At 40.6% G+C, this 15,282-nt stretch overlaps 4 protein-coding genes across 7 annotated transcripts in view; 2 read left to right on the forward strand and 2 right to left on the reverse strand.

Moving 5' to 3' along the window:
* The window catches only part of sand (potassium two pore domain channel sandman), a 29,728-nt gene extending 19,242 nt beyond the window's left edge, over positions 1-10,486 (forward strand). For 2 of the 3 annotated variants that reach the window (XM_017617442.1, XM_017617435.1), the window contains exons 2-9: positions 4,674-5,078; positions 5,178-5,334; positions 5,479-5,606; positions 9,296-9,528; positions 9,595-9,836; positions 9,916-10,042; positions 10,105-10,206; positions 10,269-10,486. In XM_017617442.1, coding sequence (XP_017472931.1) covers positions 4,940-5,078; positions 5,178-5,334; positions 5,479-5,606; positions 9,296-9,528; positions 9,595-9,836; positions 9,916-10,042; positions 10,105-10,206; positions 10,269-10,337 — 1,197 coding nt within the window. In that variant the 5' untranslated portion in view covers positions 4,674-4,939 and the 3' untranslated portion in view covers positions 10,338-10,486. The remainder of the gene's footprint in view (positions 1-4,673; positions 5,079-5,177; positions 5,335-5,478; positions 5,607-9,295; positions 9,529-9,594; positions 9,837-9,915; positions 10,043-10,104; positions 10,207-10,268) is intronic. The other variant, XM_017617448.1, reaches the window with a different exon arrangement.
* A 409-nt stretch (positions 10,487-10,895) lies between these two features.
* uno (univalents only) lies at positions 10,896-12,592 on the reverse strand. Its single transcript, XM_017617424.1, has 2 exons — positions 12,509-12,592; positions 10,896-12,454 (listed from the first exon to the last, which is right to left on the reverse strand). The coding sequence occupies exon 2, from the start codon at positions 12,424-12,426 to the stop codon at positions 11,059-11,061; it is 1,368 nt and encodes a 455-aa protein (XP_017472913.1). The 5' UTR covers positions 12,427-12,454; positions 12,509-12,592; the 3' UTR covers positions 10,896-11,058.
* A 315-nt stretch (positions 12,593-12,907) lies between these two features.
* Positions 12,908-14,539, forward strand: l(2)09851 (WD repeat-containing protein 1 l(2)09851). The gene is made up of 2 exons (XM_017617477.1): positions 12,908-13,783; positions 13,849-14,539. Exons 1-2 carry the CDS (start codon positions 13,041-13,043, stop codon positions 14,501-14,503), a joined length of 1,398 nt encoding a protein of 465 aa, XP_017472966.1. The 5' UTR covers positions 12,908-13,040; the 3' UTR covers positions 14,504-14,539.
* The window catches only part of Pms2 (mismatch repair endonuclease PMS2), an 18,748-nt gene continuing 17,971 nt past the window's right edge, over positions 14,506-15,282 (reverse strand). Inside the window, exon 8 of one of the 2 annotated variants that reach the window (XM_017617459.1) lies at positions 14,506-14,672. In XM_017617459.1, the coding sequence (XP_017472948.1) occupies positions 14,589-14,672 (84 nt within the window). In that variant the 3' untranslated portion in view covers positions 14,506-14,588. The remainder of the gene's footprint in view (positions 14,673-15,282) is intronic. The other variant, XM_017617468.1, reaches the window with a different exon arrangement.

A 15,282-nucleotide genomic window follows, 5' to 3' on the forward strand; every position in this document is an offset into this window, starting at 1 on the left:
CAACTCGTTTTCTTTAAATAAAGCACTGGGAGGATGATTCCGTGCGCAGAAGTCCTCCTAAGTGAGAAAAACTTTTGACTGCAATTCACAAGGGATGGCCAGAAGTGGTTCTTGTGCGATCGGCTGAAATGGCGGCTCACAACGTCCGGATATTTACATCCATGTATCCTCTGGGTAGCGAAAAAACACCCGTTTGGGAGCGAGCTAAAGTGGGAAGGCGTAAAACTTGAATGGTAATGAAAAAGAACAAAAAGCCTCGGATGAGACCCCTTTATCTTGATGACGACCACGGCAAACGTATAAATACTATGATTCGAGGGTATGCATCTGGAATATCTGAATCCTTAACAGGAAAGGTGCTTCTGGCCGACTAGATTCTTCAACGTCTCGCTCATCTGTGCCCATGCCCCGATGGAAGAGATGGACGAGGCGTCCAAGGATCTCTTCTATGAGCGTCAGGAGTGTACATATGCGCGCTGCCCCTGAAACGGTGGGCAAGGAAGGGATCTTTGGCGCCACTGTCGCAAAATTCAGTTTCCACGACGAAACGTCCGAGTACAGACTGAAGCTGATCGCTTCGCCGGGGATTGAAACATGGTAATATGTAAAACTAGGTCCCAGCATGAAAATATCCATCAAGCTATATGGGTCTCTCCCGATCGAAAAAGGAGAAACCTAATAGACTATGTTGTGATAGACGGAAGACATTCTTCCAGTGTTTTAGACGTACGTACACTCCGACTGGCTAGGCTTAAAAACTACAAAGCTGCCAGCTGAGCTATTCAAGTACGGCGGCGTGTAGCTGATAAGGTGCATGCATTAACTTTAATGCAGAATATGGTCAGATGAACGCATGCCCGACGACTGGAATTTAAGTGTGCTCTTCCCAATCCACAAGACAGGCGACCCCGCCATACGCGCTAACTACTGCGGGATCAGCCTTCTAAGCATAGGTTACAAGGTCTGATCGAGTGTATTGTGTGAAAAACTGAAGCCCACCGTCCACGAACTGTTTGGACCTTATCAGCCTGGCTTAAGACCTGGCAAATCCACCATAGATCAGGTATCCACAATATGCCTAATCTTGGAAAAAGCTGGCGAGAATAGGATCGACACACACCATATATTTGTCGATTTCAAAGGCGCTTTCGACGGCACGAAAAGAAGTTGCCGCGATGTCTTAATTTCATATTACAGCGAAACTAATTCGGCTGTGTAAAATGACGTTGAGCGATACCACCAGATCCGTCAGAATTGGGAAAGACTTCTCCGAGCCGTTTGATATCAAAGGAGGTTTCCTTTCGTGTGATTTCTTTAATCTAATGTTGAAGAAGATAATAAGAGCCGCAGAACTGAACCGCTCAGGCACAATACTTTACAAGAGCATACAATTGCTGCCCATTAATGGCAACGGAGAATCAATTTTGCGAACAAGTGCTACTTTGTACTGAGTAGGCAGTTGAGAAGTAAAGTCCCTTCTCGTCGTAAAAAATCACACTATAAGTCACTCATCATGCCTGTGCTGGTGTATGGCGCGAAGACATGGACAATGAAAATATCTGATGAAGCGGCTCTTGGAGTTTTCGAGAGAAAGATTCTGCGAAAGATTTCCAAGCATTTACGCGTCGGCTATGGCGAATACCTCAAACGATTTAACGACGAGCTGTATGAGCTTTACAACGAAACGGACGTAGTCCAGCTTATGAAAAGACAGCGGCTCCGCTGGCTTAGCCATGTCATTCGATTGACAACAACGCTCCATCTCTGCTAGTATTCAACTCGGAACCAGCTCGTGGAATGACCAGGTGGAGAAGAACTAGGCTTCACTTGGCATTTCCAATTGGCGTCAGTTGGCATAAAAGAGATACGACTGGTGCGCGTTCTTGAACTCGGCGCCAAATAATAAGGAGATTATAAATAAATCCGTAAATACGAGTAACAAATTATGTCATTCAACTTCTAAGTCTAAAGTCCAAAACTAGTTTCAAAATGCTTAGCAATCTAGCGCATGTTTTGTTGCCTTTCCAACAACAAAATGCGTGCTAGATTGCTACGTAGCAACTTTACACCTAAAATGCTACTCAACGTGAACCCCCTTAATACGTATTACAAAGAAAACTTATCCGCCTTTTTGACGGAACGTGACGCATTTGATAGATTTATGTCAGTGTATACGAGTATGCAAATTTAAGTATGCACATATTTTAAACAATTTTATTACTGGTTAGACACTGCCGCCATTGGCCCATTACTTCCTTCCGCCCACAGCAATAACTAAGCGCCATTGCGCCAGCCGGGTGGTGGATTTCCAAAACAGATCTACATTCTACAAGTATGTGCATATATGTACGTGCATAGATATATATGTACATATATATGGTTGTGTGTACATTCATGTTCATTTTAGAGACATTTTAATGTTTACGAGTATGCACATTGTATTATTTACCAGTTCATGACGCACTCCACTTATGGACTGTGCGTACACACAACATTTTTTTTATTTTTATTTTTGCTTGATAATTAAATTCATTTTAACGATTCATTCACCTGATGGTTGCGGTTGTGTGACGACATTTATTGAATTTTAAAATGCAATTAAAGTTGCCCATTTTCCAAAACCAGACGTTATAAACAATTAGAAACATACGTATGCCTGTATATACATTAGGGTGGTCCAATAACAGTAAAGTCGGAATTGTAATGCTCTCACCCCCTAGGATTGTTCTATATCGAAAAAAGTATACTCCTATTTTTTATTTTTAAATCAAAAAGTATTTAGAGGTCGCTCAGAGCGCTCAAAGTTTTCCATGTATTTTTATATGGGAAAAGTAAATTTTTTCGTAGGAACGGTATAAAATTCTTGAAAATCAATATTTTTCGATCGGAAAACTCATATGAGTGTCTAGACACCAGAATATTGAGGTTAATTGCATGCTTGATGAAATGACTTCCCCTGAAATAACACGATAGGTATACCAATGGCCAACATCAAACAGTTTGTTAGATATCTTATGAATCTAAATAGTAGCCAGTGAACGCCGGAACCACTTTTCGTCCTGTGAAACCATCAATTTTATCAGGCCTTCCCATAACAGGAAACATACATCGCTGATGTTAAGTTTAAATAGGAAAGAAATGTTCTTCCTTCTAAAAAATTTTCTGTTTTAGTTCCTTAAATTTTAAAATACATTCAGTCTTCAATTCATGGCCGAGAAAAAAAAATTGTAATAGGAATATCGTACTCCGTATGAGAGTTTTTCGAGTTACCGTACTTTCTTGACCGAAATTCTTTATTTGGGTTTAATTTAAGTATAAAATGTCTTGGTTTTTTCGTGAGTGTATGTGTGGGAAGCTCTACTCTCCAACCATTCCGAACCCTATACCACGTCCCATGCCGTCAGGATATGAATCACTATTTTGAAGCCACATAATCTGACTTCTTCTTCTTCTTTGTCTCTGTATGTTGGATTCTCTATCTCTCAATACAAATTCAACACCGAATTTGCGCTCCTTTACATGGCAGCTGTAGTAGACGTCGCAAAGCGCCATTAAGGATCCGGACATTACAGGTGCATGCCCTTAAATTGTAATCGTTTAAACGTTTGCCGTAGTCGTCATCAAAAGCGTGGACTCATCCGAGGCTTTGCTGAATTTCTCCATTGGAAGGGATTTTTACGGGGCTGATGCCAAACCCAGCAACCAAATACACGTTTATATAGTGAGCCACTTGGTCCAAGACAGGCGCACTTGCAGTCGCACATACTGGTAAACAGACGCTGCTGACTTCAGTGAGACTGGTCCTGTCCTAGGATCGATGCCTATCACTCGAAATTTAAAAATGAATTCTGAAGATTGATCCTCGACAGATGATTGGGGCGCCGTCGAGTGTAATTCTGACATGAAAAAGCTTTACATAAAATCCACCTGCGGTTCGAAGGCTGCACGACGTACATACATATGTATATCCTTGTAGGAACAGCTCAGCCGACCACTTACGACAGCAAAATATGTGTGCACGGAGTGTTTGCATATATGTATGTACCTATGTAGATATGTGCTTTTTCGCTACTTAAGACATTATATCGCTTTTGTTAAAATAGCGACAAATTTTACTTCCTAATTGTTTCTATTTGTATACATTTTTATGCTTCCTCGATAATAATTTAGTACCTGACACACTCGCATACATATGTATGTATGCACCTACACTCATTTTTACATAACGGTGCTCTCAATGAACTTGCATTAGGTTGTGACATATTCTGTCTGAAAACGAATTTTCCACAAGAGTTTCAGAAGGTAACGAATGCAAAGATGTCCCAAATCTAAATTCGGAGTACAGTGTAAGAACTTTCACACAAGCCGACCACCAGCTTCAAGTAGATTGACGGTGCCGGCCTGTAGTTGCATGCTTTGATTTTGCCTTGGAAACTTGGTTAATTGGCTGCCCGTTGTATGAGTCCTTGTCCCTTTATACTACCTGGTAAAGGAACAAAATGCTAACGTGAGCCAAAAACGGTAATTTCTGCATACCTAACTCGATTTTAAATTATTTTGGATTATGACACTATTGAAGTAAATGAGCGATATATTCCTTGCTATTCCCACTTTCTTTTTTAGAGTTTAAACTTATCACACACATACATATAATTTTACTTATTTACTTCCAGTTGCCGTCCAATTATAGTTTTAATCTGGATATTCATAACCGACTAATGATACTCATATACCCAATATACCGAAAAGCATGTCAACTGCTACGAAAAATAAACGGCCTCGCTTACTATATGGAGCCGAGTACAGCTCGTCGTCTTCAGTTGTTATCCGCTCCCTAAAACTCATATTTACGAAGCATCGTCGAAGAAGATAAAAAAAAAAACACGCCTAAACTTGCCTCCGGCATAGAGGTGCCTCAAACCCGAGCTGTCTACGGAAAATGTCCTCACGACGTAGTTCATATCGCAAACGACAGAAACCGCCTTTCGAACGATTTAAAGATAAATGTCGACAATTTACGGCTTTTATGTTCAGTAATGTTGGCATCATATTACTAGTAATCTTCTATACAATTGGAGGTAATTGAAAATCGTTAATACGAGTATTCGTATTTGGATTTTATTTTATTTACTTTTTTTTCTAAATAATTTATAAGCCCACTATGCCTTCATTCACAGGTGCCTTTATTTTTCAAGCTATTGAATTATTCGAATACGAAAGACTTAGCCCACATAAAACGATAAAACCCAATGCAATTGAAAAATGCGCGCGAAAGATTTGGGATATAACGGCACAGAACATAAGTTTCTATGGGAACGCGTATTATAAGGAAAGGTAGGCTTTTGAGAATTTAGGAAAAAGTTGTTTTTAAATATAAATTCATAAATACAAGCATACCTACATATACATATGTAAGTCTTAGATACTAAATATAAATATATTTCAATTATCTAGCACTAACTAAAATTAATATTGCAGAGTAAATGAAATTTTGCTGCAATTTCAACGAGAAATAGCGCATGAAAAGTTAATTGATCCCGACATTGACAAGCAATGGAGCTTTTCGGGTGCATTCCTTTACTCACTAACGGTTATTACAACTATAGGTGAGTGTTCTAAAGAGGTAGAGTAATATTTTAAATCAAAACGACATAATTCGAAATTTTACTCTTCCTTATGATTGCAAAGGCAAGTTTATTGTATGCTTCAAACAAAGTAAGGTGCATATTTAATTCGATTGTACAGGGTCTAGGACCACCTGTCCACCCCTCTAAAATGGAGGGAAATGTTTTTTATTGTAAACCGCAAAAATCCTCTATCCGGCTTCGACCGGAATGGGGTTAAACGAAACGGAAGTCCATTTTTTTAAATTAGATATACATGTTTTTACAACAAATTCGGATTCTGTGGACGAAAATATCCAACTTTTGTTAGAATCTGTTTTCACCGAAGTGCCTTTTTCAAAACTTTTCAACGTGAGTCCAGAACCAGTTAAATTTCGAAGGTCATTTAGAGGTGGAAAAGGCACTTCCGAGAAAAAAGTTTCAAACAAAAGTTACGTGCTCCTATCCTCAGAATCCGAATCTGTAGTAAAAACATACATGCGTAATTAAAAAAAATAATTACTTCCGGTCAGTTTAACCCGCTTCCGGTCCAAACCGGAAAAGATTTTATGGGCAAAAAACGAATCTGTGGTAAAAATATGTATATCCCATTTAAATAAATGGACCTCCGACCAATAGATAGAGCATCCTCGACTTGGTAATTCAATTTTTTTCGATTTCCAATAAAAAACGTTTTCACTCATTTAAGAATTCCAGGACGAGTTAAAGTTCGACGGTCATTTAACGATTGAAAAAGCACTTCCGAGAAAAAAGTTTCGCATTTTTATGCTTAGAATCCGAATCTGTGGTAAAAACATGTATGTAAATATATCTAATTTGAAAAAAATTGACTTCCAGTCAGTTTAACCCAATTTCGGTCGAAACCGGAAGTCGTTAATACCACCAAAAGATAGGCAAAATTTTTTTCGGTTTTCATAAAAAAAAACATTTCCCACCGATTTAGAGGGTGTGGGCAAGTGGGCTGAGACAAAGACGTGAGTGCCAAATACTTATGAAAGATGTAACATAATTTGTTTAGTCCACATGGTGGGTGTAAAGGCAGTTTTCGCGGCAGGAGTTCTGGGGTTTCTGGCAGTGAAGAAATTGAAAGGATCGCCGATATTCAGGCAGGTTTACTGACCGGACATTGTCCGACTCAATATCGCCACAGGATCCTACTGCCGCTGCTGTCTGGAGGATGAGGTGGCATCATATCAGAACTTCCTCCTCAGCTGCCCGGCATTCGATAGATTAGGATTTAAGCAGCTCGGTGCGCATTTCATCAACACTCCCGAGGGGCCCTCCGGAGTGGACATCAGTTGCTGCGGAACTTTGTTATGAACAGCCAGTGTTTCTCTTAGTTTACACACAGTTACCGTACTAAGAATTTGTGTAATGTGGTATCACAATGGACAATTAAATAATGTCTAAGTTAATCCCCCTTGCAGGGTCTGCCACAATAACCTAACCCAACCTGCCAATTTTTCGGCGCGTAGCAATTGTCTGAAGTTCACTAATTTGACTTCGGCCGGCAGCGAAAGTAGTTTCGCCATGCATAGGCTGAACAACGATGAGGAGTAGGTCGCCCTAAAGAGCATAATGTTTATTTCTACGCAGTTCGGGCATAGCATTTCCGATTCAGGCGGGGGAGATAGCTGTTTAGTCTGTGGCACCACCCGGAACGGAATTGCGCTAAGATGCACCTGGGCTCTCTCGGCAGTTCCGCTTCGTCGATATTAACGGGCGGCGGTCGACCGCATAGGACGATTTTGTCATCTCGGGAGCTGAGACTCGTCCTGACTGCACCGGTGTGTAGGTGGTTAAGCGTTACTCTGTATTTTTCTGCGTCCAATGGGTATATGCACGGCTCAATGTCGTGTTTCGAGTCCCGCAGGTGCCGTCTTACATGCCGTGGGCTGATCGTTTCGAAATAAGGCATTATTGGGGTGATTTCTATGGTGGAATCCCACGAGAAACTACTTCATAGCAAGGTTTTATGCTCTCTAAAGAAAAGCTGTCGAACGTGACTTCCAAGACTTTGGGATGGTTGACCGTCGGTATTCTGTTGCCATCGACGTGTACGTCCAGTTCCAGCTTGACCGCTTTTGTACATGTGGTAAATAGTGTGGCGGTAGATTTCGCGGTGAATAAATTTGAAAGATCGGTAAGATAGTCATTGATTTTCCTGTCGATGTTAGGGCCCGTTGCCATTTTCGTGCCATCATCGACGTAGCTCACCAAATTAACCCCAGTTTTGCCATGTAGAGGTTAAACAGTGTCGGAGGGAGTATGCCACCTTGGGGGATCCCCTGTTTAATTCTACGGGCTTGGATTTGACGCTTTGGAATTCGACCGATGATTGGCGTCCACACCCATATATACCGCTTCGTCCGATCCAAAAGCGAGGAGTTTAGGACGTCTTGGCAAAGGGTCACGTACTTTACCGTGCCGAATGCCTTCGACAGGTCAACCGCGACTAGGACCGTCCCTTCACAGGCTCGACATTGGTTCCGACCTACGCTTATCTGTGTTGTGATGGCGTTTAATGATGTGGTCGTGCTATGAATTTTTCGGAATCCATGTTGGTGTTCGCCTAGTTTCAGATGCTTCGTCAGGCTGGGGAGGAGTAGTGCTTCCACTGTCTTTCCCACTGGGGATAGGAGGCAGATTGGCCGGTAAGAGTCTCCTGCGTCCGCCTTCTTCCCTGGCTTAAGGAGGCGAATGATCCTACCCAATTTCTACATATCGGGGATGATCAGGGTAAACAGTGACAAGTTGAAAGCTGCTATCATGTACTCGACTCCTGCAGGTCTTAGCTTTTCAACATCTGCCTGGAGATTCCGTCATGGCATAACGCCTTGGATGCTTTGGCGTTCTTGACAGCTACCTGCGTGTTTTCAGGGGTAATGCACGTTGGTGTGTCTCGGGGCGGAGTTTGTGTGCTTTACGTAGCGCACTACGGTGGGCTTTGTCTCTCTCCGGGTGCGCGGATTCGACGTTGTGGTATTGCCGAATGTAATGGCAACGTTATCCTTACGTTTCGTCGGATGGGAGAGAGATTTTACTGTCATCCACAGTTTGCTAGCTCCGCTGAAGAGATAGCAGGGTTTCAGGTGCTCATTTCACGTTTCTGCTTATGTTCGTTTACCAGTTTACTAATGTCCTTGTTGATACCCCTAATGCGGGGTTCACCAGGATTAGACTGCCGATTTCGATCATGCACTTCTACGGGTCCCGCCGGATTTTAGTGATCCTACCGGCTGCATTGAAGCGGTCGGCTGCTGCGTTGATAACCCTGCGTATATTGCGCTACGCGCGCACTTGTTGGCGGTGGAAGGGCGTTGAATTTGCGGTATCTGTGTTCCGTACCCCCGTTCCAGTTAGCCTTCTTGTTGTACACGTACGTACGGTTTTCGGATGTGACAAAACTCTTGGGTGGTCGACTACAATGAGCAGGGGAGCCGAAGCGAGCGTGAGCACTGATTGCCATCCAATGCAATTATTTATCAGGGTGGGCATTGGTTTAGACCCTCATTTTTCTGAGATTATGGCGGTCAATGCTATAGTAGTGCTGTGCAAATATTCTCGACTCTATACTGGCATTTAGCTAGTTTTAGAAGTAAGGTCATGCTGGGGAGGCTCAGACTCTTATGTATTTTATTTAACTGTATTTTTTTTATAATAATCCCCAGGCTACGGCAATATATCTCCCAAATCGGATTGGGGCAAATTAGTCACCATTTTATATGCGATCATCGGCATGCCTCTCTTCCTACTCTACCTCTCCAATATTGGCGATGTCCTGGCCAAGTCCTTCAAATGGATTTACTCCAAAGTCTGCTTGTGTCGCATTTGTCCGGGCGTTGCACGCCGTCGAATCATACGCGAACGCCGTAAAATACGACAATTGGCCATGTCAAAAGCGGTAAAGCTCAAATCTATGCGTATTTCTCTCCTAAGCACTTATAATTCTACTGCCACTCATTGACAGCTACAAGACATGGAAAGCCGATATGCGAACACCAGCAGCAGTACCAGCAAGAGCAGTGATAGCCGAAGCAGTAACAGCACTTCAGGCAGTTACTACAGTGAAGAAACTGAGAGTTCAACACAGAGCATGAGTGCGCTGGAAATTTTTGAAGAGGGGAATGATTCCGATATTGAGAGAGAAATACGTATGAATACTGACGAAATTACGGTACCCTTAACGGTTTGCGTGATCATAATGATAAGGTTAGTTACAGAATAAGAAAGTTGTATGTAAATGAAATTTGAAATATGCTAAAGTGTAATGTATGTTTTCAATTATTAGTTACATATTAGCTGGTGCTATCCTTTTCAGTCGTTGGGAAGCTTGGGACTACCTGGACGGCAGCTACTTTTGCTTTATCTCGCTTAGTAGCATCGGTTTCGGGGATTTGGTACCAGGCGAACGTGTGGTATTGTGTTTCTTGCTGTAAATTTATTTGAAATCTCAATCAATAACAAGTTTCACTTGCAGATTACTGCCGATAAAGACAAAGTTGAGGTTAGTTTTATACTTTGTGCTGTTTACCTATTGCTGGGTATGGCCCTCATTGCAATGTGTTTCAATTTGATGCAGGTGTATATATTTTAATACAAATATTAATATACAAATTTATTTACTCACACACTTAATTGCAGGAACAAGTTATACACAATGTTCGCGCCATCAAACGAGCTTTCAAATCCTGTTTTCGTTGTAAGAGATGACACTATCATAAGACGCTTTTTAATGCATAGTAAATCGTTAATTTTATTTAATATTAAGTTAGGTATACATAGAAATACGAGAGTCGAAAAAAGTATAATTGTAATAACTACGAATTTAAAATTAATAATAAAAGTAATATGTATAGCGATCCGAAAGTGTTCCTCATGATGTACAGTAAACGCAACATTTTGAAATAAATACACACTTATGCAAATAATTTTCGTATAAGTTATCAATAAAATGTATATAAAGTATGACTTTGTGTTTAGTAGTGTTTTGTGATATCTTTAACTTTAATAATTTCAATGGACTATATAATAAATGTCTATGTTATACCCAAGAAATTCAAAGGTTAAATGATTTATGAAAAGTCCTTATAAACAACTGTAATTTTTTAGTTACTTTATTACATTTAGTACTCATAATGGCATTAAATATTTACAATAGTGTCGCCATTATCATGGTTTGCAGTGAAAATATTTAATGGCTAGATTTATTACAAACTTTTGTATCCCAATCGCAGATAAATGTAGTCAAAATATTTTCACTAAACCAAACCATCTGACTGAATAGAATTTGAGTTGAGTATAGAAGTAAAATTAATTTCAAACTATTAAACATAGCGCCTAAAGTAGAATAACAAAATATTGCTATTTGAATTTAGAAGTATTGCCCAAAAATTATTCCCACTACTATTAAGAGTTAATTTTCATACCGACATTATTGTGTTTGAGTGGGCCAACTCGGACGTTGGAAATGTGTGACGCCTTCGCAAGTTTGATTTACAGTCGAGCACGCTTTCTCCATCATTGCGGCCGCGGTAATATTGCTGGGCGGTAAATATTTATTTACACTATATTTACCCTTAGGTTGGCGTTCCGGTTGCTCCAATGGTGGTATTTTACATAAAATTTTATATTTAGGACATGTTGACGAGGCTTTGTTCACACATGCTTTCTTAAACTGTTGTGCTAACTTTGTGGCCACATGTGATCTACTAGGGGCTGTGAGCATGTCGAAAGCAGTTTTCTTACTCATATCATATTGCCTTCGATCGTTTGGTAATGTTGCTCCTGAACGTCTTTTGTTGGGGCTTTTCGGACGTAGATGTGCTGTAGTGCGCTGCTGTTGCTTGAATGTATTCGGTGATATAGCTGTCTTAGGATCAACGACCAGCTTCCGCCTCCTTACTTCTAATTTGTACGTACCTTTAGTGCCTTGTGTCATAGAAGGCAGTCTTTTTAAATTCCGTGCATTCGTTACACTGGAACTGGAAGGGAGACGCGGCACAGTAAATCCATTTCGAGAGTATGTGCGCACTGGTGTCAAACACTTACGCCATTTCGTAACTGTGCCCGGTGCTGATGTATTTGCTTTCTTTGCTTTACTTTTCGCGTTATTTGGCGATTCTAAAAACGAAAATCCTGTACTTCGTGATAAATTTGGCACATCAGGAATATTGAAACCCGATCCAGAGTCTCCCGAAGCTGCATTTAAATGCTTACTGATTTCCGATTGCTGGCATTGTATTCGTACAGTTCTTGTGTCTGGTGTCTGTAGACTACTTTTTCTATTTAACTGAATAGGCGATCGTCTATTTACTCGCAGTATATCAATTGGGTGGTTAGCTTGTGCCAACGCGCGCGGAAGTGGCGTGTAGTTTTCCTTATTATGGTGTTTCAATTGTTGCCCTATAGTATATGACGGCGATGGCGATGGCGATGGGGCTGGTGCCGGCGTGCTAAATGCTAATGGTGAGCGTGTACGATTGACTTCATGTCCGGCCTGCAGACGCCAAGTTGTGGAAGGGGAAATGCTGTCTCTATTATAATTCACTGGTGCCAAAATTCGTTCAGTAGTTTGTGTGGAACGACGTTTTTTTCCAGCCGAACTCTTTGACGCCAGCACGTTTAACCTGTTACAGCATCTCCTATTCGGTATTATGTTCTGAAAACTAATGCGTCCGTTGTGGATACTAGGTACAAAGATTTCCGATTCAAATCCATTGGCCTCGACGAGAACAACATTATTGCCAGACAACAGCTTTATTCGATACTCCACCTTGGATATCTCTTTCTTCAAAGACATAACGAACTTGAAATTTTGCCTAACAGAGCTGAAAATTTTTGTTCCAGTAAATTTTTTAGATTTGTGTATAAATGAAATCTACCGTGCTTATAAAATTCAGTGAGAAATGCAAATACAGAAACAAATAAAAAACTCTAACGTAAATAAATTTGACAGCTGCATCCCGAAATGAGATAAACAAAAAAAGTAATAAAATCGGTGCTGCCAGTCTGCACCACATCACAAGTGACAATTTTACCTTGCCACCTAGCACAAAGAACGAAAAGGCTCTGGCACATACAGCTTTCGTGCTCTTTAGCGTTTTTTCTTCGACACCTAAGATAAATACATATGTACGTTTATATGAAGCTGTTCACATAGGCAATGTTTATTTATTTATTTATTTATTTATTTATAAACGCCAAAGCGACGCGAAAGATGGCATTGCCTCATGCGTCTGGCAATACTCTTAAAAATTTCCCTCGTTTAGAAGTCTCAAATATTTTGCTATGGCAATGCTCTTTAAATTGCACGTGCCATGCCAATAGGAAAATATATCAAAACAATCACAATCTGGTCTTAAAGCGGCTCTTGAGGATTCGAACCACCGTCATTTAAGGATACAATCAACCAAGATGGATAACGACGAAATGGACCTAGAGTATGTTGAAGCGGAAGATGACGATGACGCGGGTGCGGAGGGTATGGAGAGCGAAAATGAAGATGGAACAACGACTACTAGCAAATCAAAAGAGGTGTACTTACCAGGAAAACCATTAGAAGAAGGTGAGGAACTCGTATGTGACGAGTCCGCCTACATCATGCTACATCAAGCCTCCACTGGAGCGCCGTGTCTCAGTTTTGACGTCGTACCCGACGAATTAGGCGATGGACGTGAGAATTTCCCCTTAACCGCTTATATGGTAGCCGGAACACAAGCAGCACGTACACACGTCAACAATCTCATTGTGATGAAAATGCATAATCTGCATAAAACACAAGAAACTGAAGAGGATGACGACGATGAAGATGAACTGGAAGATGATCAAGATGATGTTGCTGATGCGGATGAGCGAAAGAAACCCCAAATGACGTGTGCGCTAATCAAACATCAGGGTTGCGTGAATCGCGTGCGTGCTCATCGTTTGGGTGACACTGTGTTTGCGGCATCATGGAGTGAGCTGGGACGTGTAAATATTTGGAATTTATCGAAACAACTGCAAGCAGTTGAAGATGCACAGTTGCTAAAACAATACGAACGTGAGGTAGCGAATGAAGCAGTACGACCGGCATACACATTCAGCGGTCATCAACAAGAAGGCTTTGCCATCGATTGGAGTGCATGTGCTGAAGGTGTGCTTGCTACGGGAGACTGCAAGTAACTTAAAATTATGAAAACAGAAATCTTCGTGCATGAAAATTATGAACATTTTTATCTTTCAGACGTGACATACACATTTGGTCTCCTCTGGAAGGAGGTAGTTGGAAAGTAGATCAACGCCCACTAGTAGGTCATACTGCATCCGTGGAAGATTTGCAATGGAGCCCCAACGAAGCGAGTGTGTTGGCTTCCTGTTCTGTTGATAAGACGATACGAATCTGGGATTGTCGTGCGCCACCACAAAAGGCGTGCATGTTGACATGTGAAGAAGCGCACCAAAGCGACATTAACGTCATATCATGGAATCGCACAGAACCGTTTATAGTTAGCGGAGGTGATGATGGTTTCCTACATGTTTGGGATTTGAGGCAATTCCAAACGAAAAAGCCCATTGCAACATTCAAGCACCACACCGATCATATAACAACACTGGAATGGAACCCTAACGATGCCACAGTGTTTGCATCAGGTGGTGATGACGACCAAATTGCTTTATGGGACTTAGCGGTTGAAAAGGATGTCGACCAAGAATCCTCACCTAATGCCACAGAGCAAACACAAAGTGAAGACGACATTAATAAACTTCCACCACAATTGCTATTCATACATCAAGGACAAAAGGAAATAAAAGAATTGCATTGGCATCCGCAGTTGCCAGGGGTTATATTGTCGACAGCACACAGCGGTTTCAATATTTTTAGAACGATCAGCGTTTGAAAATAAAACGAGTAAATTTTTAAAACTTAAAAACGTAAACTTTTTATTTAAAACAAAGCACAATAAAACAAAGACCCTTGGTTGTCTACGGATTATCGTCTTCCTCGTCGTCTTGCAGCATTGCGATATTAATAAGATGACGCATTGTTGGCCGGCCATGCGGACAATTCTAGGGAATAGATGAGAAATAGAAATTTAGATTATACATACATACATTATAATAGACAATTCTTATTTTTAATAAGCAACATTTCTTTAATTAGATGTCATTTCAAGAAAACAGCTTTAAAAAGAACCTATTGTAAGCAATTTCAACAAACGATAGTATGAAAAACTCAATTCCAGTTTGCAGCTTAAGTCTTTCGTTTTATATGTATGCATTTATTGCATCAAGCGACGAGCGCAAAAATAACTTTCAACCTTGAAGTGAACGGAATTTCTGAAAAATTCGGGAAAAAATTAATAAAAATGGAACCTATTGTATGCACTTTCATCATACAATTTTTCTAATTAGTTGATAGTAAGAAAAAAAGGAATTGCTTCAAGCGACGAGCCCCACAAGAACTATTAATCTTGAAATGAACGGAATAACAAAATAAATAATATAAAAAAAACTTTTTAATATACAACGCTTTTATAAATGGTCTAAAAAGTAGAAAATAATATTTCTCAGTCCCATAGAATTTGTTTTGATAACTTTTGATTTTGAAATTTTAGCAAAAGTCATTATAAACAATCTATGAAATTGAAAATGAAAAGCGTGGAGCGCATGTAATACA

This window comes from Rhagoletis zephyria, unplaced genomic scaffold (assembly GCF_001687245.7).
Source record: "Rhagoletis zephyria isolate East Lansing unplaced genomic scaffold, Rhagoletis_zephyria_1.1 Rzeph_scaffold_00029, whole genome shotgun sequence".
Taxonomy (NCBI): domain Eukaryota; kingdom Metazoa; phylum Arthropoda; class Insecta; order Diptera; family Tephritidae; genus Rhagoletis; species Rhagoletis zephyria.